Genomic DNA, 25,855 nt, shown 5'->3' on the forward strand with positions numbered 1-25,855 from the left:
CAGGAGAAGATGCCTTAAGTATCCCGAGGTAGCCAGCCAAAGTCTGGAGTAGATTAGGTTGTGCATGTGCTGGCCCTTTAAGAGCCAGAGGGAGTTTTTGCTCTCCCTAATGGGCACAGGAAGAACGGTGAGGCCGGCAGGCCACAGCAGACGAGGAGGGACAAACTTGGAGACCAGGAGACAGTTTTCGCCGTTGGGAAGCCAAAACCCGTTACTGGTGAGTGAGACACCAGTGGCCACAGGCCGTTACTCTGACATGTACTTGTAAGTACATAGGCTAAAAAATCTAAAAGTGACTGAGATAAACACATGCAGATCCTAAGATAAAAAGAAATAATATAAAGGCAGACTGGATGGACCAGAGGGTCTTTTTCTGCCATCAATCTTCTATGTTTCTAATGAGCTTGCATATACAGTATGTACATATGCAAGTACAATATTATGTAAATTATAAATAAATACAAATCCCATTATAGGATTGAAAAATGCTAATAAATATTAATTTAAATATGTATTAACAGAAGTAAAAAATGCAACTATAATGAGTAAGAAGCTGTAAATGTAATACATTTAAGGTGATTAGGAAATGGTGTATCACAAAAATCAAAATCCAATTAAAAAAATGACTTTTTTCTGCCAAAATTCAAATTTATAAAAATGAATTGTATGTACCCAAAAATGGTACTGAAGGAAAAACACCTAGTCCTGCAATAAAATAAACCTGCATAAAAATATGTTTGCATCACTGCACTTGAAGGATTGCTTCTACATATGGCATCTGTGCAATACTGTACCCAAGAGCAGTTTAGGGTTTTTTCTGGGACTTGGATATTGAAGACCTGTCCATAGGATAGACCATTAATATCTGATCAGTGGGGTTCGCCCTGACAGTTGAGCTGACTGAAGGGACCACAGCAATCGGACAAGCGGCAAATCCCCCCCCCAGGTGCAGGAAGCTAAGGAGTAGTTGGAGTGGAGGATGGGAGTGGCTCTGGCTGTATCAGTCAATCACAGTGGCTTTCCTCACACTGTTGCACCCTATTGCTTTGCAGTAACAGAAGGATGAACCCTTTATTCCCCCGTGGCACACCCTGATGTTGGGGCTCCTGTCTGATGGTAGTAGGGGTGCTCGTGAAGTATTTGTATAGTCTAAGGCAGGTAGAATTCAGTGGCCGTCATATTGTGCAGGAATCGGTAACCAGGCCAACTGTAGCAGATAAACGTCTCTCTTTCCTGAAGTTCAAAATAGGAGTCGTAGTAGATCCAACAATAGCAAAACACTGTTCCAACTGTACACAGTGCAATTCTTCCCAGATAACGATGTATGAATTTAGGCAACGGTGGAGGTTAAGACCCTCTCTTCCTGTCTCAAGTCTCTTTCTGCAGAATCTTTTGTAGGCAATCATACTCTTGCAATGAGGGCTGTTATGCCCACTGAGGGATACAGGGTTTCCGAGATATGACTGTCCAGGTCGTGTCTAGGTGTAGAGGGTATCTTAACAGCGTTTCTTCACTGCAGTAAAGTCTTAACAGCTTTAGTAGCAGGTAACCATATTAACTCCAGTGCTCGGCCATGCATTCTCTAATGTTTCTAATTCTCTCCTTTGTCTTACTCCTTCTCTCCTTCTGTAGATCATGCACAGATTGGTGAGTCTCTGTAGCTTTTTGGGCCTATGAAAATGGAGCACAAGTCACAGCTTCCTTCTCTACAAACTCTCACTCTGAACAGATTAAGGGCTCATGCACACGACTGTATGTATTTTGCGGTCCACAAAAAATAGCGATGACGTCAGCTGGCCCCTAATAGAAGAGTACTATCCTTGTCCGTAATGCGGACAATAATATGACATGTTCTATTTTTTTGTGAAACTGAAATACGGAAACGGAATGCACATGGAGTAACTTCTGTTTTTTTAAGGATCCATTGAAATTAATGTTTCCGCATACGGTCCAAACCCCCCCCCCAAAAAAAAAACGGAACGGACACGGAAAGAAAATATGTTTGTGTGCATGAGCCATATCTGAGTTGGGGACGGATCCTGGATCCCCCCCAAACTTCATGCAAAGGCTGAACCAGGATTGTTAACCCTGGCTGTGCCATCCACACACGGTTATACTTTGTGCAATACACAGCATGACCTAACATAATGAAATAAACAGTGTACAGCTGTAGTACCAAGTCGTGGTTCTTGACAAGTTCTGCACAAATATACATTATGGTGGAGCTGAATTTTGTCATTTGGCACAATTCTTTGTGAGATGTAAGGTTTTTACAAGACTGCAGTTATACCAACTAAGAAAAAAAAGCTAATAAATGTCAAATTCAGCTCTGCTACATACAGAGCACAACAACTGCAGCACAGCTCCCATAGATCACCTGCTGCTGCACTACAGATGATTACATTTCCAAGATCCACCCAGCGATAAAGCTGTTGTGTTACTGGCGGAGTAAATAGTCTATTATTTGCTTTAGCATTTTACTGCTGTTTTTGGATTTCGACTCTCTACAACCCCATTAGAGGCATTTAATACAATGAATTAGGGAAATAAACAGCGGCAATAAATTTAAGGCTGTAAAAAATTAATAGATGCAGTGAAATTTCAATGATTCTGCCTGTTCCAATAAAAGATGTCACAGAGGAAGCTGGTAATGTGCGATCTAAGCAGTGACCAATAATTTACTTGTCGGAGTCTGAGGTTCTGTTTGCCTTCTGCTTTAGCCCTAGGTATCTAGGGCTGAGGCCTCATGCACATGACCGTATGTGTTTTGCGGAACGGAACAGCTGGCTCCTAATAGAACAGTTCTATCCTTGTCCGTAATGACAATGACAGGACATGTTCTATTTTTTTGTGCAACGGAAATACGGACATACGGAAACGGAATGAACTTTGAAATTGAAATGAATGGTTCCGTATACGGTCCGCAAAAAAAACTGAACGGACACAGAAAGAAAATAGATTGAAAGAAAATAGATTCGTGTGCATGTGGTCTATACGCCAAATCTATCCATGGGCTCCCATACACCCACTTTAAAGGGAATATCCTATGATTAATGTCAAATATGAAAATCAGACATCATATAGTAGATAAGGGTACTATCACACTAGCGGTGTTAGAATCCAGCAGGCAGATCCGAGAAGCCATATACAAACAGAAAGCTTCTTTTTCCGGCTCTGTCTCATCCTTTATCATCCGAAATAACGCATCCGGTAATTAAAGGGATTCTGTCACCTCTTTTTACCCTATAGAGATGCGGACATGCACGGCTAGATCGCCGCTAGCATGTCCGCAATATACCTGTCCCATATCTCAGAGTGGTTTTATTGAGTGTAAAAAATGATTTTATATATATGTAAATCAGCCTGGTAAGGTGCCCAAGGGGCTGCACTAATCGTTCTGGAGCCCAGCCACGCCCCCTGTGAAGGAGCCCAGCACCGCCTGTATCCACGTATCTCCTCCTTGCTCACAAAGTCAGATCGCCGTAATCTCACGGTGCGTGAGCTCACGCATGCGCAGTTCCTTCCCTGAGGCTGATGCCAGCACAGGGAAGAAACACTATGCCGGCACTGAGCATGCGCGAGCTCGTGCATCGCGAGATTACGACAATCTGACTTCGTGAGCAAGGAGGAGATTCCTGGATACAGGCGGTGCTGGGCTCCTTCACAGGGGGCGTGGCTGGGCTCCAGAACAGTTAGTGCAGCCCCTTGGGCTCCAGAACGGTTAGTGCAGCCCCTTGGGCTCCAGAACAGTTAGTACAGCCCCTTGGGCTCCAGAACGGTTAGTACAGCCCCTTGGGCTCCAGAACGGTTAGTGCAGCCCCTTGGGCTCCAGAACGGTTAGTACAGCCCCTTGGGCTCCAGAACGGTTAGTACAGCCCCTTGGGCACCTTACCAGGCTGATTTACATATATATAAAATCATTTTTTACACTCAATAAAACCACTCAGAGATATGGGACAGGTATATGGCGTACATGCTAGCGACGATCTAGCCGTGCATGTCCACATCTCTATAGGGTAAAAAGAGGTGACAGAATCCCTTAAATTTTTTTTAAAGATTAAAAGAAAAGGTAGCTCCTCCTATATCCCGACCCATACGCAGACCGGAAAACCGGATCTGGCGATGCAGCAATTTCTGGAACACTTGATACCGGATCCGGCATTAAAGGGAGTCTTTCACCTAAAATTACCATTATAGAACACCAAGATCAGGATCTCCATTACATTCCCCATATTAGAATGCTACCTGCCATATTGCTGTCCATCGCCGATTTTCTCTGAATTATTATTTTCAATATGTTAATTAACTTCTGAAGGTGCCCAGGGGCGACAAATCTGTTGAATGGTGCTGGCGCTGGATTTCTCACTAAGAGAAGGACGTAATCAGAAGAACCTAGGGTGGGCCAGAGGGATGAAGGGGGGGGGGGTTTCGTATGAAAAGCGAAGAGCAGCCTGGGCACCGGCCGCATCAACGCCGCCCCTGGGCACCTTCAGAAGTTAATTAACATATTGAAAAAAATTATTCAGAGAAAATCGGCGATGGACAGCAATATGGAAGGTAGCATTCTAATATGGGGAATGTAACGGAGATCCTGATCTTGGTGTTCTATAATGGTGATTTGAGGTGAAAGACTCCCTTTAATACATCTCTATGGAAATGAATGCCAGATCCTGCAAGTGCACTATTGTTCCGTACAAGGGACTGATCTGAAGACATGCTGATGCATACTGAACGGATTGCTTTCCATTCAGAATGCATTAGGACAAAACTGATGCGTTTTTTTCCAGAATTAGGACCCTTTACCGGATTTCAATACTGGAAAAGCATAACGCTAGTGTGAAAGTACCCTAACAGTCTCTTTCTAACAAGGCTAGGACCAGCCCTGTACCTGACATGGATCCAGAGATCTCCTCAATCATTGCTCCAATTGCTGTGTTAGATTTATTTGGAAGTGACGATAAGGCCTCCACAGGGCCCTGATCTCAACATCATCCAGTCTGTCTGGGATTACATAAAGATAAAGATGAATTTTAGAAAACCTACATCCACAGAAGATCTGTGGTTAGTTCTCCAGGATGTCTGGAACAGCCTCCCTGCCGAGGTCATTAATTTCTTGGGGACATAGGGCGTACAGGTATGCCCTGATGTCCCGGTACTTAAGGACACAGGGCGTTCCTGTACGTCCTATGTATTTCCGATCACCACCGCGCAACGGGCGGTGATCGGGACAGAGTGTCTGCTGAAATCATTCAGCAGGCACTCTGTGATAATGCCGAGGGGGTACTGTGACCTCCCTGTATCGGCGATCGCTGCAAACAGCAGGTCAATTCAGACCTGCGGTTTGCAGCGCTTTCAGAAGTTTCTGATCCCCGCGGTCCATGACCGTGGGGATCAGAAACTTAAAAATGACCTAACTATTCATTTTTAACCCCCCCCTGCAGCTCTAATTCTTATGTGCCGGCGGGCTGTGCGGGGGGAGCTAGGGGGGCAGGCAGGCGCGCGATCATCCACCCGCTCCCTCTCTCAGGATGGTCGAGCGGTTAGCAGAGTGTCAGCACATTGCTGACACTCTGCTTGAAACGGCTGACATCCGTGCTCAAAGATGTCAGCCGTTTAACCCCTTCCATGCTGCGGTCCATAGGGACCACTGTATGGAAAGGGTTAACAGGGATGGAGCCTACTTCCTCTCCCATCGGGGGCTGCTGTGCAATTTCAGCCCCTGATTCTTGATGGGATCACAGAGGGATGGGGCCCCCCTCCCTCCCCTTCAACCGCTGCTCTGTTGTGGCAGCAGGTGATGGTTACCATGGCAACCAGACACCTTCAAAAAACACATTTATCACTGATTAAAAATAATAAAATGCACTACACATATTAGGTATCGCCGCGTCCTTAATAACCTGCTCTATAAAAATATCACATGACCTAACCCCTCAGGTGAGTACCGTAAAAAGAATAAAAGGAAAAACGAGGTAAAAAAATTGCATTTTTTGTCACCTTACATCACAAAAAGTGCAATAGCAAGCGATCAAAAAGTCATACGCACCCCAAAATAGTGCCAATCAAACCGTCATCTCATCCTGCAAAAATCATAAGCTACCCAAGATAATCGCCCCAAAACTGAAAAAACTATGGCTCTAAGACTATGGAGACACTAAAACATGATTATTATTATTTTTTTTATGAAATCACTGTGTAAAACTTACATAAATAAAAAAAACAGACATATTAGGTATCACCGCGTCCGTAATAACCTGCTATATAAAAATATCACATGACCTAACCCCTCAGGTGAATACCGTAAAAAAATAAATATAAAAACGGTGTACAAAAGCCTTTTTTGTCACCTTACATCATCAAAAAGTCATACGCACCCCAAAATAGTGCCAATCAAACCGTCATCTTATCCTGAAAAAAATGAGCCCCTACACAAGACAGTCGCCCCAAAAAATGAATAAAACTATGGCTTTCAGAATGTGGAGACACTAAAGGATTTTTTTTTTAATACTTTGTTATGTAAAACTGTCATATTTGGTATTGTCGCATCCATGACAACCTGCTCTATAAAAATACCACATGGTCTAACTTGTCATATGAATGTTGTAAATAAAAAATAAAAACTGTGCCAAAACAGCTATTTCTTGTTACCTTGCCTCAAAAAAAGTGTAATAGAGAGCAACTAAAAATCATATGTACCCTAAAATAGTACAACAAAACTGCCACCCTATCCCGTAGTTTACAAAATGGGGTCACTATTTGGGAGTTTATACTCTAGGGGTGCATCAGGGGGGCTTCAAATGGGACATGGTGTAAAAAAACCAGTCCAGCAAAATCTGCCTTCCAAAAACCGTATGGCATTCCTTTCCTTCTGCGCCCTGCCGTGTGCCCGTACAGCAGTTTACGACCACATATGGGGTGTTTCTGTAAACTACAGAATCAGAGCCATAAATATTGAGTCTTGTTTGGTTGTTAACCCTTGCTTTGTAACTGGAAAAATTGATTCAAATGGATAATCTGCCAAAAAAGTTACATTTTTACATTTTATCTCTATTTTCCATTAAGTCTTATGGAACACCTAAAGGGTTAACAAAGTTTGTAAAATCAGTTTTGAATACCTTGAGGGGTGTAGTTTGTAAAATGGGGTCATTTTTGGTTGTTTTTTTATTATGTAAGCCTCACAAAGTGACTTCAGACCTGCACTGGTCCTCAAAAAGTGGGTTTTGGAAATTTTCTGAAAAATTTCAAGATTTGCTTCTATACTTCTAAGCCTTCTAACGTCCCCAAAAAATAAGATGGAAGTCACAAAATGATCCAAACATGAAGTAGACATATGGGGAATGTAAATTAATAACTATTTTTGGAGGTATTACTATGTATTATAGAAGTAGAGAAATTCAAATTTGGAAATTAGCTAATTTTTCCAAATTTTTGGTAAATTTTGAATTTTTTATAAATAAAAATAATTTTTTTTGATTCCATTTTACCAGTGTCATGAAGTACAATATGTGATGAAAAAACGATCTCAGAATGGTCTGGATAAGTAAAAGTGTTTTAAAGTTATTCACACATTAAGTGACACTGGTCCGATTTGCAAAAAATGGCCTGGTCCTTAAGGTGAAAATGAGCCCGATCCTTAAGGGGTTAAAAAGCTACAGTATGTGCAAGTCTACCTAGAAGAACTGATGCTAGTGATCACACCAAATACTGATTGGATTTAGATTTAGTTTTTCTTAATTGATTTAGCATTTTCTTAACTTGCACTGCCCCTGCCTAAAACATTTGCACAGTACTATATATTGCTAGATTATGCCATCACTTTCTGATGGGTGGGATCAGACCTCTGTGTGTCTTGCTGTGTCTCCTTCTAAATTTTCAATGCCCAGGGGCATTCCTGACTAATGGCTTTGCTGGTTTCACTTGAATGGAGTCATGCCACAGTTCACAGCACCGCGGGTGGTGGTAGCACCGATGTGCAAGGAGAAACAGTGAAGGGACTGCGGCACTAAACCAGAGTTGTGACCCCGTTATTCTCAGTATCATCAGGGGTGCCAGACAACAAGATGATACGTCTTTATCATTTTATCAGATGGGAAATACTTTTAAACCTCTTCGCTATCCCAGACCATCAGGGATGCTGACATTGAACCCCAACCTTTGTTGGCTGGATTAATTTTTCCATCACATTATACACTGCTCGTATCCAGGATTTACGACCCCTGCAATCTAGCAGTGGTGGTCGTGCTTGCACACTATAGGAAAAAGTGCCAGCCTCCCTGATGGGCAGGACCGCGGGAGCGCACATATGCATGCCTGCGCAGCAGATTCCGTCCCGGCCACCTCGTATCTGTGCTGCAGGCAGTGTATAATGTGATGGAGAAATGAATCAATCCAGCAAAGGAGGCAATATGGACAATCACAATACATTAGTGTCTTGTTTTCAATGTGTCTACATGATAAATGCTGTTTGCTAAAGTGAGACAATCCCTTTAAATATAAAAAAAAAATGGGGTCGGCCTTGGTTGGAGATCCTGGTGTAATTTCCTGGTAAAATCCCACAAAAAGAAGATGACGGGCAGAAGTATGTCACCGCCGTATAAACATTTCCTATTCGTATCTACAGGTCAGAACATTCTGAGCTATGTGACTAGTCCAGGACTGTCCGTCCTTCTATAAACAGTAATTACAGCAGGTAGCGTACCCTGAGGATATTAATATATATTCCTGATTCTGTTCAATCTTATGCTGGAATGCAAAGCATGCTCCTTCTCCCAGGATACTTGTATTACACTCGTACACAGCTCATCCGCCCACGGAGAGCAGTAAAACCGAAATGCTGCCCCAGCAGTTCTCTTCCAACAGCATCTGTTAATTCACTCCATTTATAAAATACATATTGACAAAGACAACTGAACTGGGAACAAAGGAGATTTGATTTGGTGTGAGAAAGTCAAATCAATGTTATTTTGCTAAAGGACGCAATTCAGCCCGGCATTAAAACGACACAGTGGCGCGCAGCTTCGGGCTCCTGGTCACCTGTCTTGAATATACTGCCACAATGGGTATTATATAAAAGATATAAGATATACATAAAACCAAATACTACACAAAAAAAGTTAAGGATCTATCAAATATAATCAGCATTTTTAATCTTTCCTCTTCTTAGTGTCATTTTTGCAGCGTGCAGGCCCGTTGTGTGACCTGTAGATGTCACTGTTGCAATAGCCTTCTATGAGAAATCTAATTGAAAAATGCTGTAATATTTTGCATTTTTTGGCCAAGTTTTTATGAATATATATTTTTTTTTACAGCAAGGTACTGTTGCTTAGCAGCATTGGGACCTGGTTTTAGATTCATCTGCATGGTCTTTGTATATTAACTTAATATTTGGAGGGGTATGCAGAATAGATCTCTTCCAGAAGGAGGAAAAACGTCTTTCTAGTGCCACCTATAGGTGGCTACCCTGCAAGTCAATGTACGATCTATTAAAGAGCCTTGAAATAAGGGTGGCCATTGACTTACAGGGAAGCTACTGTACCTACAGGTGGCACTAGAGAAGCAGTTTTCTTTCATCCGGAGGAGAGCTAACTTGCATTCTTTTCCCAGAGAGCATGCCTGTAAGACCTACACCAGACGGATCTCCCCGAGGAGAACTGGTACTTTTGTAGAGTTTGGATGGGTACTGCAAAGTCTTAGCCAGGCTTTCCTTCACATGTTGTGAGGGTTAAAAGCTTTATACACCTTCAGGGGTAATTTTTCTCTCTTACTGCATTGTACTCATTTTGAGCTAAAATCATTTTTACAATTGGTCTTTATTAAAAAAAATTGAACACTTGTCTCTCTGCAGCCTTGAGTTTCTCTAGTAGAAGGCACTTATCTGAATTTTCACTTTGTTCCATCAGGCAGCTCTACTGATGGCTCCTTATCTCTGACCTTATAAACATTCATTATAACGCAATTCTTATCTTACTGATGGAAATGTGGCTTAAATAAGTGTTTATGACCTTTTAGTAATTTAGAGATAAGTTTTATAAGGCTTCGTTCACATCACTGTTCAGCCTTTCCGTTCTCCACAAATGAAAAGTTTGATCTTATTGAAAAAAAAAAATGGAGCAAAATGTAACATATGATCAAATGGCACCCATGTTAATCCACGCCAACCTTTTTAACTTGTGTGACTAGTATTTATTGTTGGTAAAGGTGGCAACCCTAACAGCACCCCGCACAGGACCTCTATAGGGCCACTCTCTGCAGCGAGCCCAGCCTCAGTCAGTGCTATAAACATTAGGACTCACTTTTGAAAAAAATATTTTTTTCTTTTCATCGCGATATTTTGACTCTCATAACTTTTTTATAGTTATGTTTACAGGGATGTGTGGGGGCTCATTTTTTGCAGGACAATCTGTCGCTTTTAACAACACAATTTTGGGGTTTGTATGACTTGATCACATTTTATTTAATTTTCTTGGGAGATAAAGTGATGAAAAAACGGCGAATCTGCCTTTTTTTTCTGTTACGCCATTCACTATGTGGGCTAACTTTTTTATATTTTAATAGTATGAGTGTTTTCTCATGTGGATATACCCATAATGTTATTTTTTTGTTTATTTTTATTTTGAGGGAAAGGGGGGGTGATTAGAATTTATTTTTTTTTTTTATATTTTCGAAACTTTTCTTTTTGTTAGGTCCCCAAGTGGACCACAACTTGCACTCATCAGACTGCAACTTATAATGAAGCACTTTCCATTATTCTGTATAGAAATCACTATATCACAGTTCAGTGCTGCCACCTAGTGGCTTTAACTGGGATATACTAATAACGAGCCTGAAAACCTAGTACAGGCTGCACCTCATTACTAGAACAGGTTGCTTTCTCCCGATCTCTGCCGGGGAAAGCGCGTCTGAACAGGAAGCCCGTCCCCCACGACATCTGAGTGGTTAAATGTCCAGGCCAGCATTACTGCTTATTGCGTAAATCAGCTGCGGGTGCCTGCTGTATAAAACAGCAGGCACCCGTTTGCTATGGCACCCGCTCTGCTCCAGAGCGGGCACCGTATTTAAAGACCTGAAATGTGCTGTACATTTACGGCGGATGTTGGAAAAGGGTTAATGGTCACATGACCAAATGTGTATAGGACAGAGATTTCTTTCTGCACGGACACTGGAGCTTGTGCAGGTACTTTGGGAGAGAGGGCTTGTGTATGCCTCCAAGTGGCCATGTGAGGGAGGGTCTAGCGGTGTGCAGCGCAGTCCTGGGGACATCCTGTATGACCACCCACTCCATTGCTGTAGCTTTTTCTCAGGGAGGGGAACTCATTACTGTCAGGGGTGGGGGCATGTGGCATATTCTGGGGCCATGAGGGTGCAGATCTGTGTGATGGGGCTTCATAGGGTGTAAATCTGTGAGGAAGGGCTGGAATCGACAAAATGTAACTGTTGTTAGTGCATTATTACAAGATTTGGGGCCCCACTATTACTTTTGCCCATGATCACATTTTGTCTAAAACCAGCCCTGACTGCCGAATCCGCTGGCACTATATCATAATTGCCGACAGTCTCGAATTTGCAGGGACTGTCTCTAATTTTCAGAGACAGTCCCTGCAAATTTGGGCTCTCCCAGTCTTGTAAACCCCACCCCACAATAGCCAGTTGTGCTCAGTTTGGGGGCATTCCCAAGGACGGGGTCTAGGTTGTCCCTAATTTACCAATGCTATATAGGCAACAGCAAATAGAGAAATGGTCAGTTTTGACCGTCATATTCTTTTGATTGGTTGACTCCCCATAGCCAAAGATTTTTCCTGGAAATGTCTCACAGAATGATTTTTGTCAACGGCATTCATTTTTAGACTTGGAAATCAAAAAAGACATGTTTGTAGTTGGGACAAGTATAGGAAAACTGTCTGAAAGAAAAGCGGTCTTTGTTGCCCATCACGACCAATCACAGCACAGCTTTCATTTTTCAAGAGCAGAAGACGAAATGAAAGGTGCACTGTGATTGGTTGCTATGAGCTACTAAGACAGTTGGGCGGATTTATGACACTGTCTAAAAGAAAAACTGTTTTTGTTGCCCACAGCAACCAATCACAGCACGGCTTACATTTTCCAAAAGCAGAATACAAAATGAAAGCTGGGTTGTGATTGGTTGCTATGGGTAACAGACAGAATTTCTTTCAGGCAGCTTATTAATCACATATTACTGATGTGTTGCCTTTTGGCTACTATGGGTCCATAATGCACCTCTGTATGACCAGGAATCTCATGTGGAAGCATATGGCGTTTTTGTTTTCTCAAATTCACATGGAATTCGGATTTCATTGCTTCTAGAAGAGTCTATAAGGCAAATTTATGAATGGTGGCTGTGTTGTCCATAGCAACCAATCATTGTGCAGCTTTCATTTGTCAAGAGAACTATAACAAACGAAATCTGCGCTGTGATTGGTTGCTATGGGCACCAAAGGCATACTTACCACCATTCTTGTTGGCAAATGTGGGGCAGCTAAGCCCTGGAAATGCCCCAATCCCACCAGGAATCCCTGGTTCTGGGTGGGGCTTACATAATCCACAGTTGCCAACTGTGCTGAATTTGCAGGGACTATCCCTGATTTTCAGAGACAGTCCAGGCAAATTCAGGCTGTCCCTTGCTGAAAATTAGTGATGAGCGGCAGGGGCAATATTCGAATTCACGATATTTCGCGAATATTTAGGCGAATATTCGCCATATATTCGAGAATTCGTGATCTCCAGGCATTATTTTCTTGATCGCATACAATTTTTCGCGTAAAAATTCGCATGAAATTGTATTTTCTAAAAAAAGAATATCCGCAATTACGAATATATTTAGCGTTATTCTAAATATTTGCGAATTCTCGAAGTGCCGATATTCGCGATTAAAATTCGCAATTCAAATATTCGTGATCAACACTACTGAAAATGAGGGGGGTGCTAGCGATAATGTCACCCATAGGCTACATGTACACTACCGTTGTGTTTTTTGCAGTCCGCAAATCGCGGATCCGCAAAACACGGATGGCGTCCTTGTGCATTCCGCAATTTGCGGAACGGCACGGACAGCCTTTAATATAACTGCCTATTCTTGTCCACAAAGCGCGGACATGAATAGGACAGGTCATAATTTTTTTGCGGACCACGGAACGGAGCAACGGATGCGGACTGCACGCGGAGTGCTGTCCGCCTCTTTTGCGGCCCTATTGAAGTGAATGGGTGCGCATCCGAGCCGCCAAAACTGCGGCTCAGATGCGGACCAAAACAACGGCCGTACGCATGAGGCCATAAGTGGGCATTTCCAGTCGATGCTGTGGCATTCCCAGGGGCAAGGTTTTGGATGCCCCGATTTTACCAACCTAAACGTTGGTAAGTATGCATAATCCATTTTCACGCTTACCAACGTTTAGGTTGGTAAAATCAGGGCATCCAAAGGGCCAATGGGAACGTCCCAATTCCAACCAGAAACACCTACTTATCGGCGGGGTTATCACTACCTCTGCCCATTTTTGGCACAGGGCTGCTTGAATTTGCTGGGACTGTCTCTGAAAATCAGGGACAGTCCCTGCAAATCCGGGACAGTTGGCAACTATGGATTATGTAGGCCCTACTCAGACACAGGGATTTTTGGTGGGATTGGGGCATTTCCAGGACTTAACTGGCCCACATTTGCTAACAAGAGTTGCAGTCCCTGCAAATTCAGAACTGTTGTCAACTAGGCCCAGTTTCATAAATCTAAGGCTATCTCTGTGATGTGATGGCGCACAGAAGCACCATCTGGCGGTATGCCAAGTGCCGATGGCTCTGCAGTACAGAACCATGGGACTTCATGTACTGCTATAGAGACTCTATGCATATATGTGTGTGTGTGCCCCTTACTCAACCACACATTTATTAACGGTGACTTACCCAGTGATTGTCTGTAGGGAGATCCCTCCTGGTCATTACCGCAGCAGATAAAGTCTGGAGGCATTGGTTTACCACCACAACAACGCTGAGTAAAGCCATCATGGAGCGATCCACCACAGCAGATCTGAGGTCCAGCCTCTGAGTATGGAGTGTCCCCACAACACAAGTCTCCGTCTCCAATAGACACTCTGTTTTGCGTCCTGTCGTAGCAGCAGACCTCACCTGTTCATGGACATAACATTTACATGTGGTGTAAAATACTGCAAATATTATGTATTTTTACATTTCTCTATTTTTTTTCCAGTGACATAAGTTTGAATTTGTGAAATCAGAAGGGTTGGATGAGATTAGAAAAAACATGGCAGCTTTCTTTCAGCAACAGTGCCACACCTGTCCAATAGGCAATGCGCAGTACTGCGGTTCAGACGAATGGAAGCGAATAGAGCTGATGTGGAGTCCAGTACGCAGGTTGGGACAGGAGAAGGCAGCCATGTTTTTCTAATTTAATAAACACATACAGTCCTGCCAAATTTAAATAAGGGACATCAGGGAAACTAAAAAGGGGGATATAAAGTGGTTGCACAAGTTTTTTGCATTATGCCTCACCCATTTATTTAGGACACACTCTCAATGTATGGAATTTGCCCGCCCCCTTTAGCACATCTAGCATATAAACAAACCACTCACCAGACCCACTAAACACAGACAGAGCCTTAAATCAGTTCATATTTTCCCAGATCCCTAAGCTAAAAGACCCCAGACTACACTCAAAAAAACTCCTAAAATTGTGGTATCCACACCAGATCCCCCCCCAAAAAAAACACAATATACAGTAAATACAGACTCCGAGCAAGACCCACTCAATAAATACAGACTCCAGATCAGATCTACTCAATAAATACAGACCCCAGACTGCCCCAGAATACAGACTCCAGACCAGACCCACTCAATAAACACAGACCCAGAGGGTCAGACAAGGACAATGATCCCTAAGGCTGGAACCAGGCCCTCTTTCAGTACAAGCCCTAGATAGCAAGTCCGCAACTGGTCGAAGGTCCCTACTCTATTCAAGTGCTGAGACGGATTACAAACAAAGACAGACAAACAGAATACCAGAGTTATACGTAAATGGGTCAGAACCAGACAGGCTACGCAGTACCAAACGAGAGACAGAGAGTGGGCAGAAGACAAGCCGGGTAAGAAGCACGAACAATCCAATAAAGCACACAAACCAGCAACACTGCTATGAGTCCGAAGACTATCACTGGCAATGCTGCATGGCCAAGAAGGGATTTAAAAAGAGCGTTGAGTCCCTGGATCAGAACCTGGTCCATGACTCTGTACCCAATTAGTCAGAAACATTAGTACACAGTAATATAGAAGCCACTCATCCGGTCCCATCAACAGGGTGAGTGGCTCAGCAGTGCGTCTCTCCCGACGCAGCCTGAAGAGGCTGAGGATCGCACCACTGGAGCCCAGACAGGTAAGTTTATTACACAGACTGCCTAAAAATTACAGACTTAAGACCAAACCCAGTCAAAGACAGAACTTGGACTGCCCCAAAATACAGAACCTACAGAAGATCCTATGTGTTTAGAGACCCCAAAACCAGACTCTAAAATACCCTATATTCAGAACTTCAGATACCACTCCCCATTTCCACTCTTCACTTCAATGCCAGGCACCACCAGGCTAAAAGTACAGAAGAGATGTAGCAGTCAACATAGATGGTAAACCTATGGCTTGTAGGACTAGCTCAGTCGAATATAATGGTACTTTTCACTTAGCGATCCATTGTTTCATTCTGAGGAAAAGTACATTTAATCCATATGCAAATAAAGAGTTACGTGCACCATGGGCGGGCCCAAGCCACTCTGTGCACCGTTGCTCCACCTATGTTCAATTGAGCTAGGCCTAAAGGCATTATGCCTGGTTTACCAGTGAATTTTCTGTGGACAAACTGCTTTTAAAGGAACACTTGAGGCAGAACTGTACACTGTGTTATGCCTAGGGGAGGAGCATGACACACAGATCCAAATGCTTTTCTCTGCCCCCTTAATGGGGTTATCCCATGACTAATGTAAAAAATAAAAAACAGACATCATATAGAACATGAAAATCTATTTCTCACAATGTTAGAACCAGCCCTGTACCTCACATGGATCCAGAGATCTCCCCATTCATTGCTCTGCTAGATTTATATTAAGATGAAAGCTCAAGGGGAGTGTCTTTTCTGCTGCAGCTCAGGGGGCGTGTCTCAGCTCTCCCTATCACAGCTCAGGAGGCGTGTCTCAGCTCTCCCTATCACAGCTCAGGAGGCAGTTGAAAGTTGAAACTGAGCATGTGCGGCCATCTCATTGAGCCGGACAAAGAAATAAGAAAAAAAAAACAGCAGGTGGCGCTATGTACAGTCATGTGAAAAAATTAGGACACCCTTTGAAAGCATGTGGTTTTTTGTAACATTTTTAATAAAAGGTTATTTCATCTCCGTTTCAACAATACAGAGAGATTAAAGTAATCCGACTAAACAAAGAAAACTGAAGAAAAGTCTTTTCAAGATCTTCTGTAAATGTCATTCTACAAAAATGCCTATTCTAACTGAGGAAAAAGATAGGACACCCTTGCCCCTAATAGCGAGTGTTACCTCCTTTGGCTGAAATAACTGCAGTGAGACGGTTCTTGTAGCCATCTACCAGTCTTCGACATCGGTCTGAGGAAATTTTACCCCACTCCTCAATGCAGAACTTTTTCAGCTGTGAGATGTTTGAGGGGTTTCTTGCACGTACAGCCCTTTTCAAGTCACCCCACAGCATCTCAATGGGATTCAAATCTGGACTTTGACTTGGCCATTCCAGGACTCTCCATTTCTTCTTTTTCAGCCAATCTTTGGTTGATTTACTAGTATGTTTTGGGTCATTGTCATGTTGCATGGTCCAGTTCCGCTTCAGCTTTAATTTTCTAACTGATGGTCTCACATGTTCTTCAAGCACCTTCTGATACACAGTAGAATTCATCGTGGATTCTATGATGGTGAGCTGACCAGGTCCTGCTGCAGCAAAGCAGCCCCAAACCATGACACTTCCACCTCCATGCTTCACAGTTGGTATGAGGTTCTTTTCTTGGAATGCTGTGTTTGGTTTACGCCAAACATGTCCTCTGCTGTTGTGTCCAAATAATTCAATTTTGGACTCATCTGTCCAAAGAACATTATTCCAGAAGTCCTGGTCTTTGTCAACTTTATCTCTGGCAAATGTCAGTTTGGCCTCGATGTTTCTCTTGGAAAGCAAAGGTTTCCTCCTTGCACACCTCCCATGCAAGTTAAACTTGTACAGTCTCTTTCTGATTGTAGAGGCATGTACTTCTACATCAACAGTAGCCAGAGCCTGCTGTAGTTCTCGAGATGACACTTTAGGGTTTTTGGAGACCTCTTTTAGCATCTTGCGGTCTGCTCTTGGGGTGAACTTGCTGGGGCGACCAGTCCTGGGCATGTTGGCAGTTGTTTTGAAAGCCCTCCACTTGTAGACTATCTTCCGGACAGTGGAATGGCTGATTTCAAAATCTTTTGAGATCTTTTTAAATCCCTTCCCAGACTCATAGGCTGCTACAATCTTTTTTCTGAAGTCCTCTGACAGCTCTTTTGCTCTCACCATGGTGCTCACTCTCACTTCAACAGTCAGGAGCACACCAAACTAAATGTCTGAGGTTTAAATAGGGCAAGCCTCATTCAACATGCAGAGTAACAATCTACTAATTATGTGCACCTGGTGTGATATACCTGTGTGAGATCTGAGCCAATTTAAGAGGGAATACATGTGAGGGTGTCCTATCTTTTTCCTCAGTTAGAATAGGCATTTTTGTAGAATGACATTTACAGAAGATCTTGAAAAGACTTTTCTTCAGTTTTCTTTGTTTAGTTGGATTACTTTAATCTCTCTGTATTGTTGAAACGGAGATGAAATAACCTTTTATTAAAAATGTTACAAAAAACCACATGCTTTCAAAGGGTGTCCTAATTTTTTCACATGACTGTAGATACATTTTATTGAATAAGTCAGTGGCTAAACTCAATTTTTAATTACATGCAATTACAAACGTATTCCTATCCAGGTGCTGGTTTGAAAAATGTAGAATATTTTTCACAGGACACCGACTTTAAGCCCTGCACCAGGCTTAACACAGAGTATCACTTATGTCTGGAATATTCCTTTGAGTATATCAAAACCACTTGATTATACACAATCAACACAGTTCTTACAAGTCAGTGGTGGAATCGCAGATTATTTCACTTTGGTCTGTGCTATATGAACACCTGAACTTAAAATAAACCCTCCGTGGTTGTCAGGAGATGTGAGCATCAATCCGTGTAGACAGACAAAAGCGGATCGAGGCAATTTACAACTTTAGAGCACAGAATGATTAATTACACCTAATTAATAACATGATTGTGTTGACATGTCTAATTATTCCAGCAAAAAGTTTAATCAACATGAACATCCCCTTTAAGATCAAATTACCTGGTCAATAATGATATTCTGAAACGGTGCACGATTGCATAAAATATAAAAATCCTACAAACCAGAATCTTTGAAAAATAATTGGCTGTGCTTATAGATAGGGTGCATTCAGAATTCCTGCATACATACTGTACATGCAATTAATAAGCATACACCCCTCTAAAAAAAATGTCATGGTTTATTGTGACTTGTATTCTTCTCAGCTCTGTTCACACTTATGTTGGCTCTGTTTCCTCAGGTTTCCATTGGTGTTTAAAGGTAAGATTAGAGTAGAATGTTCCACTATTCTCTCTAGTAAAAGAAAACCTGGACCAAACCATTGTGAAGGTAGGCAAACAGATCCTAATGGACCCGCACCATGACACATAATGGATGACCTCAGTGTGTACACAGCCTAAATATCAGTGGACAAAAAATCTCTACAAAGGGAATTACACCCTAATTATACATGACTATGACACCCCTTCTTCACTCATTCAGCATTTCATGCTCCGATGCTCCCCCTTGCCCTGGTCTGAATCGCGCAGATCAAGGTCTGTTTGTTTACATTCCCACACTGCTAGGCGGAGGCTTCAGCCTAGCAGTGATCCAGGTATCATCACGAGCACTAATGGGCGGTCTTTAGCTCTGCGCTATAGTGTCTGCCTATTAGTGACTGACGTCAATGGGCTCACTGTTAGGCTGAAGCCCCCGCCTAGCAGTGTGGGAATGTAAACAAAACAACCCTTGCCCTGCGCGAATGAGTGAAGGAGGAGTTATGTCCGGGTTCAGCTCTGAACCCGGACAACCACTAAAACTTTTTATAAGGGTAACAAAACCATTGTTGAAAAATAAAGGGGCAGAGCACTCGGCCTCTTCAGCTTTCATTGGTTCTCATTGACTTTTCGAGCATGTGGAGTCTAGATTCCATATACCTTCTACAGATCCTTGCTCCATGCCCTCGAAAAGCCAAACAGAGCTGATGAAAGCTGAAGGGGCTAAGCGTTCTATGTAGTGCTTTTGCCCATTTGTTTTTTTTTTTCAACAAAGATTTAGGTACTCTCTGATCAGCTGTAGCATTGAGTCTCCATCAGTTTTTTACATGTGGACACATTTTCCCAACTGGGAATGGGGACTGTAAGGGACAAGTCTAGCCACAAATTCTAAATTGAATAAAAGGGGTTGTCCAGTTTTGAAAGGAAACCGGAAAACTCCCAGGATCCACCTACAATAAAGAACTGGTAAGTACTTTCTGGACAGATCCTGCATCGCTGCTCTGGTTCTTCAGGCTGGGATCTGTTTACCTGGTTAGAGCGGTGATATCACATCGACAAGACGTGACCACTGCAGCCAATCACTGGCCTCCACAGTGCACCCAACAAGGCCAGTGAAGGGCTGCAGCAGTCACGTGCTGTTGATGTGACGTCACTGCTATAGAGCCTTAGTAGGATAACCAGAGCGGTGGCATAGGATCTGTCAGGTAAGCACCCACCAGTTTTTTGTTGCAGTCAGATCTGAGAGTTTTTCAAACCCTTATACGTAAGTTCTGGACGGCTATGCCAGGACAACTATTGCTGCGCAGATTTAGTGTTTGTTGATTTGCAGTTCCCTTGAACACTGTAGAAGTTTTCTTCTATGATGTATTTTTTTTTTTATGAATGAATTGTCCCAGAATGATAACCTATCACATATCTGACCTCAGAGACACCCACCAATCATGAAAATCCAGATCTTGTGTCCCCCGTTTGGAGTGGCAGTCCTGTGGGTAGGTGATAAGTTGTCTCTTAGACAAAAACCCTTTAAGCTTCCCAGGGCCTGATACATTGAAGCATTCCCATCAGGGGCGTAGCTAGAAATGCATGGGCCCCATAGCAAAAAAAATTTATGGGCCCCCTCCCAGCCCCCACATATCTATCGGGCCTCCCACCGCCCCTTCCAGAGCTCCCACCCAAACACCCATCCTAGATCTCCCACCACCATGAGCAGTTTCACACTTGCAAGTAGTTTCACACTTGCGGCAGGACTGTTCGGACAGGCTGTTCAGCCTGTTGGATCCGTCCTGCCGCTATTTCGCCTTGCCGCCACTCCATCCCCATTGACTATAATGGGAACAGGGACGGAGCTCCGGTGCAGCGCTGCAGTGTGCGGTGAAAGGCTGGAGGCCGAAAAGTACTGCAAGTCCGACTTTTTCGTCCGGTGGCCTCTCACCGCGCAGTGTCGTGCTGCGCCGGAGCTCCGCCCCATCCCCATTATAGTCAATGGGGACTGAGCAGCGGTCCAGCGAAATAGTGGCAGGACAGATCCGACAGGCTGAACAGCCTGCCGGATCCGTCCTGCCGCAAGTGTAAAAGTACCCTTAGTCTGTCATATAAGGGGGGGGGGGGGAGAAACCCCAGAACTAGAGTGTGCCCCCCAAAAGAAGGAAGGGGCGCCCTCCTTATCACTGCTGGCATCTCTTTTTAACTTCAGATCATCAGACTCTCACTTACTAATTATAGCACACACCCCTGTAGTGTCCACCATCAGACAGGGTAGGGAAGAAAAGAAACCCCAGAACTAGAGTGTCAGTGTGCCCCCCAAGTTGGGGGGCACACTCTAGTTCTGGGGTTTCTTCCCTCCCCTGTCTGATGGTGGACACTACAGGGGTGTGTGTGCTGTAAATTTGTAATTAGTGAGAGTCTGATGATCTAAATTCTGAAGTTAAAAAGAGCTGCCTGAAGACCTGCAATGATAAGGAGGGCGCCCCTTGCTTCTCTTGGGGGCCCCACTCTGCAGGCAGCTCTTTTTAACTTCAGAATTCAGATCAAGTATCGCAGAAATCATAAGTTCTCACTTTCTTTCACTTACTTTTATTTAGAGCACACTAGTCACAGCAGGCACAGACTGGAGTGGCAGGACTGGAGACTGGAGTGGAGACCAGTTGAGGAGGAGGCAGGAGCACAGAGCAGAGAGAAGAGGACCGGTCCAGTACAGCGCAGGCAGGCACAGGCAGCAGTAGCAGTGCGAGACTGAGACTGTGACACTCTCACTCAGTCAATCTCAGTCAGACACTGCTGAGCTGCTCAGACTGGTTTCCGGCAGTCAGAGAGCGGGAATCTGACTGGTGCCAGTGCGGCCGGCGGGACCACTCCCTCCCTAGTCCCTCCACTCCAGGTACACCCAGGCCCAGCCCCCTCCACCGCCTGAGTCCGCCTCCTTCTGCTGCTTCTCCAACCTGGTGGCTGGCTGGTTCCAGTCCCTCCTCCCTCCACTCAGGTACGCCCGGGTCCGGCCCCCTACACTGCCTACCTCATCTGTGCTGCTCGCCTGCTCTGACTGCTCCTGACTCCTCCCCAGCCAGGCCCGAGTCGGCCTGGGCCACAGACGGACCGCCCACTAATTGTACCCGCCCTTGGCCCTCCCCTAGCCTGCCCTGCAGCTCACAATGGATTCCCGAACTTAGGATTCCTGCGCTGGTGCCGGGCCTGCGGCGCTGGTGCCTGGCTCCGCCTCCGTCCCTCAGGTACGCCCCTGTTCCGGCCGCATCCACCGCCTACCTCATCTGCTGCTCGTGCGCCCTGCTCCAGTCCTGACTCCTTCTCCCCAGCCAGGCCCGAGCCGCGGACCGCCCGCGCCCCGCCCACTACACTATTCTAGTGTAGTGGGCGGGCGGTCCGTGGCTCAGGCCTGGCTGCCTGTGTGTAGTGTGTGTAAATAGAAAAATCAACTGAAGGTGGCCCGGACAGGCCCCCAGTGGCGTAGGGCCCCATAGCCACTGCTATGGTTGCTATGGCGATCCCTATGCAACTGATTCCCATAGCATGATGTTACTTCTGCCATTTTAAGATCTAGTCGTATTACTTTCATGGCTTTGCAGCAGAGGCATGACTGGTGCAACGGATTTGTTTTGAAATGGATCCCAGTGGATTATAGTGAATCACACTGGTTTCAAATGCGTTCTAACAGTTTTTTTTTTTTTTTATGGCATGAATGATGCTACAGACAGAATGGGAGGAAGGTCAATGTAAACAGATCCTTAGACGGATTTGGCCATTTCTAATATAGCATTTGTTTATGGTGATGAAGCCCAATTTGGGTCTCATCAAATCATGAAATCTTTGCCACCTGATATTTGAATCTTCTACAAGCCATTTTGGCAAGACACTGAGATGTCAAATTAGTAGTTTTCTCTATGCTACTCCCCCATAAAGTTGAAATGTGTGATGCACCAGGCAACAGGTGTTGTATAGATGTTGTCTCAACCCTAGATTCTTGCATTAACATGTTTTATTCATGATGTGTTTTTATTTTTTTTTAAATGATCACAACATGAATGGCTCTAAAAAGCTCTATTGTTGGCCTTGTTGTGTGGTCACTCAAGTTTTGAAAATTGTATTCAGAGAAATCTTTGGTGACTTAAAATTAGCAATGTTGTATTTTGTGCTGTACTGGAAGCATTTCTAGGGGAGGATCCAGTGCTATATGGAAGCTCCAAAACAGGACATGCATATTGCCTACTGCTCCACAATAAGGAACTGTATGGATTCTGTATGTCTCCATACAAGCTTCATACGAATGGCTTTGAGGTAATTGCCCTGAGGCCTTCACTGTCTTCTGTTTCCTGGTTAATGGGCCCCCACTAAAGGAGACATGATACCATAGTATAATACAGAAGGTGTGGACCCACTGTGCCTGTTGAATGGATTTGTCTTGGAGCTATCCCTGAGGGCATTGTCAAGATAGACCTTTAGCTTTTACCCTTTCACCCTGGTAGGGGGATCTAGAGTTTGCTGCGGGGCCACTAAGTTGCTTCCTCTAGGTATAGTCTTTGTTCAGAGGCTACTGACCAAGGTGGGTCAAAAGACACTGATGCACAGCACCAAGGGGACAGGCAAGAGCATGGTCAGTAGACATGCATGGTCAGTGGCACCAAGGGGACAGGCAAGAGTATAGTCAGAGGACATGCTGAGGTCAGGACAGGCAGAGTTCATGCAGTAAGATAGTCAGGCAAAAAGTCAGGGCAGGCAGCACAGGGGCAATCTGGTACACAGGCAATAAGTTGGGGCAGGTGGCAAAGGGTCAATACGATAAAATAGGCAGAGGTCGGGCATGGGAGGTCAGAACAATACAATGCTGCACCTTTGCAGGACTCACCAAGCCAAGAGCACTTTCCCATAGGTGAAGGCACCCTATATACCCCAGGTAATGCTGCCATTAGCTGGGGACAGGTTAGCTAGTGTGCTTGCTGGCTGGGAAGAACATGCATGTGCCCTAAAGGAGCACCAGGACAGGCAGCACAGGGTCAAGCCAATAAACAGGCAGTGGACTACTGGGAGAGAGGAGATTTTGTGGGCATTGAGTGCCGGCATCACACTTGGATTTCTGAATACAGGCAGCTATTCCTTCTGGGCTATCCCCCCTCTTCATAAACAAGTAAGCTCAGCCAAGAGTACTGTACATGTATCCTCAACAGGGGGAAGGGATTTACAGTATTTGCTGCCATCTTACTTGAGAATAAAAGGATTGAGCATGCTGAAACCCAAGTCCCGATCTTTCCTTCCCATGAAGTCTGCAGTCAGGGAAGAGTCGGAACACCCTCATACGCGTTAGATAGTCGGCCAGTCCTGTCTAAGTCAGCATATTTGTTCGATATTCATCTAATGTGTATGGCCATGGATATATTGACTCAGCCCTGCGTGTGCACAAGGTTCTAAAAGAAGGAAATAGTGTAGGCTGCCCTCATTTTGTGTTTCATAATTGCATTAAATTTAGATGAATAATTTTTACCATTTCTCTATTGATCAGTTTTCAAAACGTCTCATTATATGCAATGTAAATCATGGATGTCGCCCGATAAGCCACGAAAGTCCCAGATGGTGAAGAGTTTTTTTCCTAGGGACTGTCTACATATATTCTCTTCAGGCTGGATATTATGTCATCGCTCTTCTCTAGTCCACTGGCTTTCCTCTAGTTAGTACTGATTTACAGCAAGTCCAATAATTTCTTTCCCAAAGATGTAAACACAGATGAATTCTCACCGACCACTGGATGGAGATAGAGTTTATAAAATAAATTCTTTCCATAATGGAGCATTGAGATTAATGAGACTATTTAACTGCCTTTGCTGGTTCTCCTGTGTAATAGCATTTTCTGATGACATCATCGGAGCATTCAGAATATTGTGATATATGAATTACTTTGCCAGGGTTTAAAGCTGGGAGATGTGCGGAGTGAAATTGGCAGAATTTCAAGTACCTTTGCACATAAAAAAAAGTATTATGCTGGAAGTAATGCCAACCAATCAGTAGAGAGTCTACATCTGTGATCTGAACTAATGGGTATTGCAATTCAGGAAGATTGTGGGACTACCATGGTGACAGTGTAGAAGAAACGAAAAATAGCCAAGAAAACACGCAATAGGCTGGACCTCAATTCATTACACATGCAAACTCCCAGTGAGGACACTTATTGTGCCAGATATGTTCTCAAGATAATTTTTGAGGACATCGAATCCTGATTTAATGGCATCTGTTAACCGCAGTGAGATTCTTGTTAGCATCATAATCTTGGTCAATGGACCCATCAGTATCAGTCATGAGTATTAATTCCCTGGGGCACTGCTGACCGTTATTGACCCTGACTGTTCAAGATGCAACAGGCAAAAACTCAGGAACAAGGATTCTCAAGCCTCTCAGGAGAACCTTGCAAGAATCTCAAGGTGTACATTGTATAAATACATTCCTCCCAGTGTGCTCACCTAGGATATAATAAGATACTGGTTGGATTTGAGGTTGTTGTTCAGGCACTGCTCACGGCATGTTCAACAGCCAATTTAGTTATGAATTTCTCTCTGAACCAGGATATGCCCGAACATTATAAATGTTGGGGGTCCATTCTTTAGGATCCCCAACCAATTACAAAAATTAAGGGACTGGGGCCCCCTTCAGCTTATTCAAGCAAAAGGGGTAGTACTGCTGTTCACAGTACCAGAAGTGACTGTGAGTGTTCATGTGCAGAGACAATCTGCAAAGGAACAACAGAGCTCAACCATCAATTCTGCTCCTTAATTTTGAAGGATCAAACTTGGGCATACACTTTTGTGTTGGGACACCGAATCAGAGCAACAAAGTAAAGTTTCTTGTAAGTGGGGCAGACCCTACTGAGGATTTTTTGGGCCGGATGGAGATATACATGGTCTTACCATTCAAGGTTGGGGGAACGAATCAGGCACACTTTTGAACACCAATTTTACTCAACTAACTTGGGTGATTACAAGTCTCACAAGAGGCAACTGTTTTCCTTACTCCTTTGGCATTCCACCCAGTCCAATGGGTGTTAGAACCTCTGCCATGGAGTCTCCCTCTAGGGTAGGTTAGGACTGGTCTACCAATGTACCAGAGGATCCTCTGGTGAGCCCAAGCTTTGACAAAATAAAAGACCCATAATAAGACAGAGCACTAAGGTCCAGCAGAAGA

General features: G+C 44.0%; 1 protein-coding gene across 1 annotated transcript in view; it reads right to left on the minus strand.

Annotated features, from left to right (window-relative positions):
* Nucleotides 1–25,855, minus strand: part of USH2A (usherin) — a 426,892-nt gene that overhangs the window by 214,916 nt on the left and 186,121 nt on the right. The window contains exon 16 of the mRNA XM_044291289.1: nt 13,909–14,130. Within this exon, the coding sequence (XP_044147224.1) occupies nt 13,909–14,130 (222 nt within the window). The remainder of the gene's footprint in view (nt 1–13,908; nt 14,131–25,855) is intronic.

The sequence above is a fragment of the Bufo gargarizans genome, chromosome 4 (assembly GCF_014858855.1).
Source record: "Bufo gargarizans isolate SCDJY-AF-19 chromosome 4, ASM1485885v1, whole genome shotgun sequence".
Classification (NCBI taxonomy): domain Eukaryota; kingdom Metazoa; phylum Chordata; class Amphibia; order Anura; family Bufonidae; genus Bufo; species Bufo gargarizans.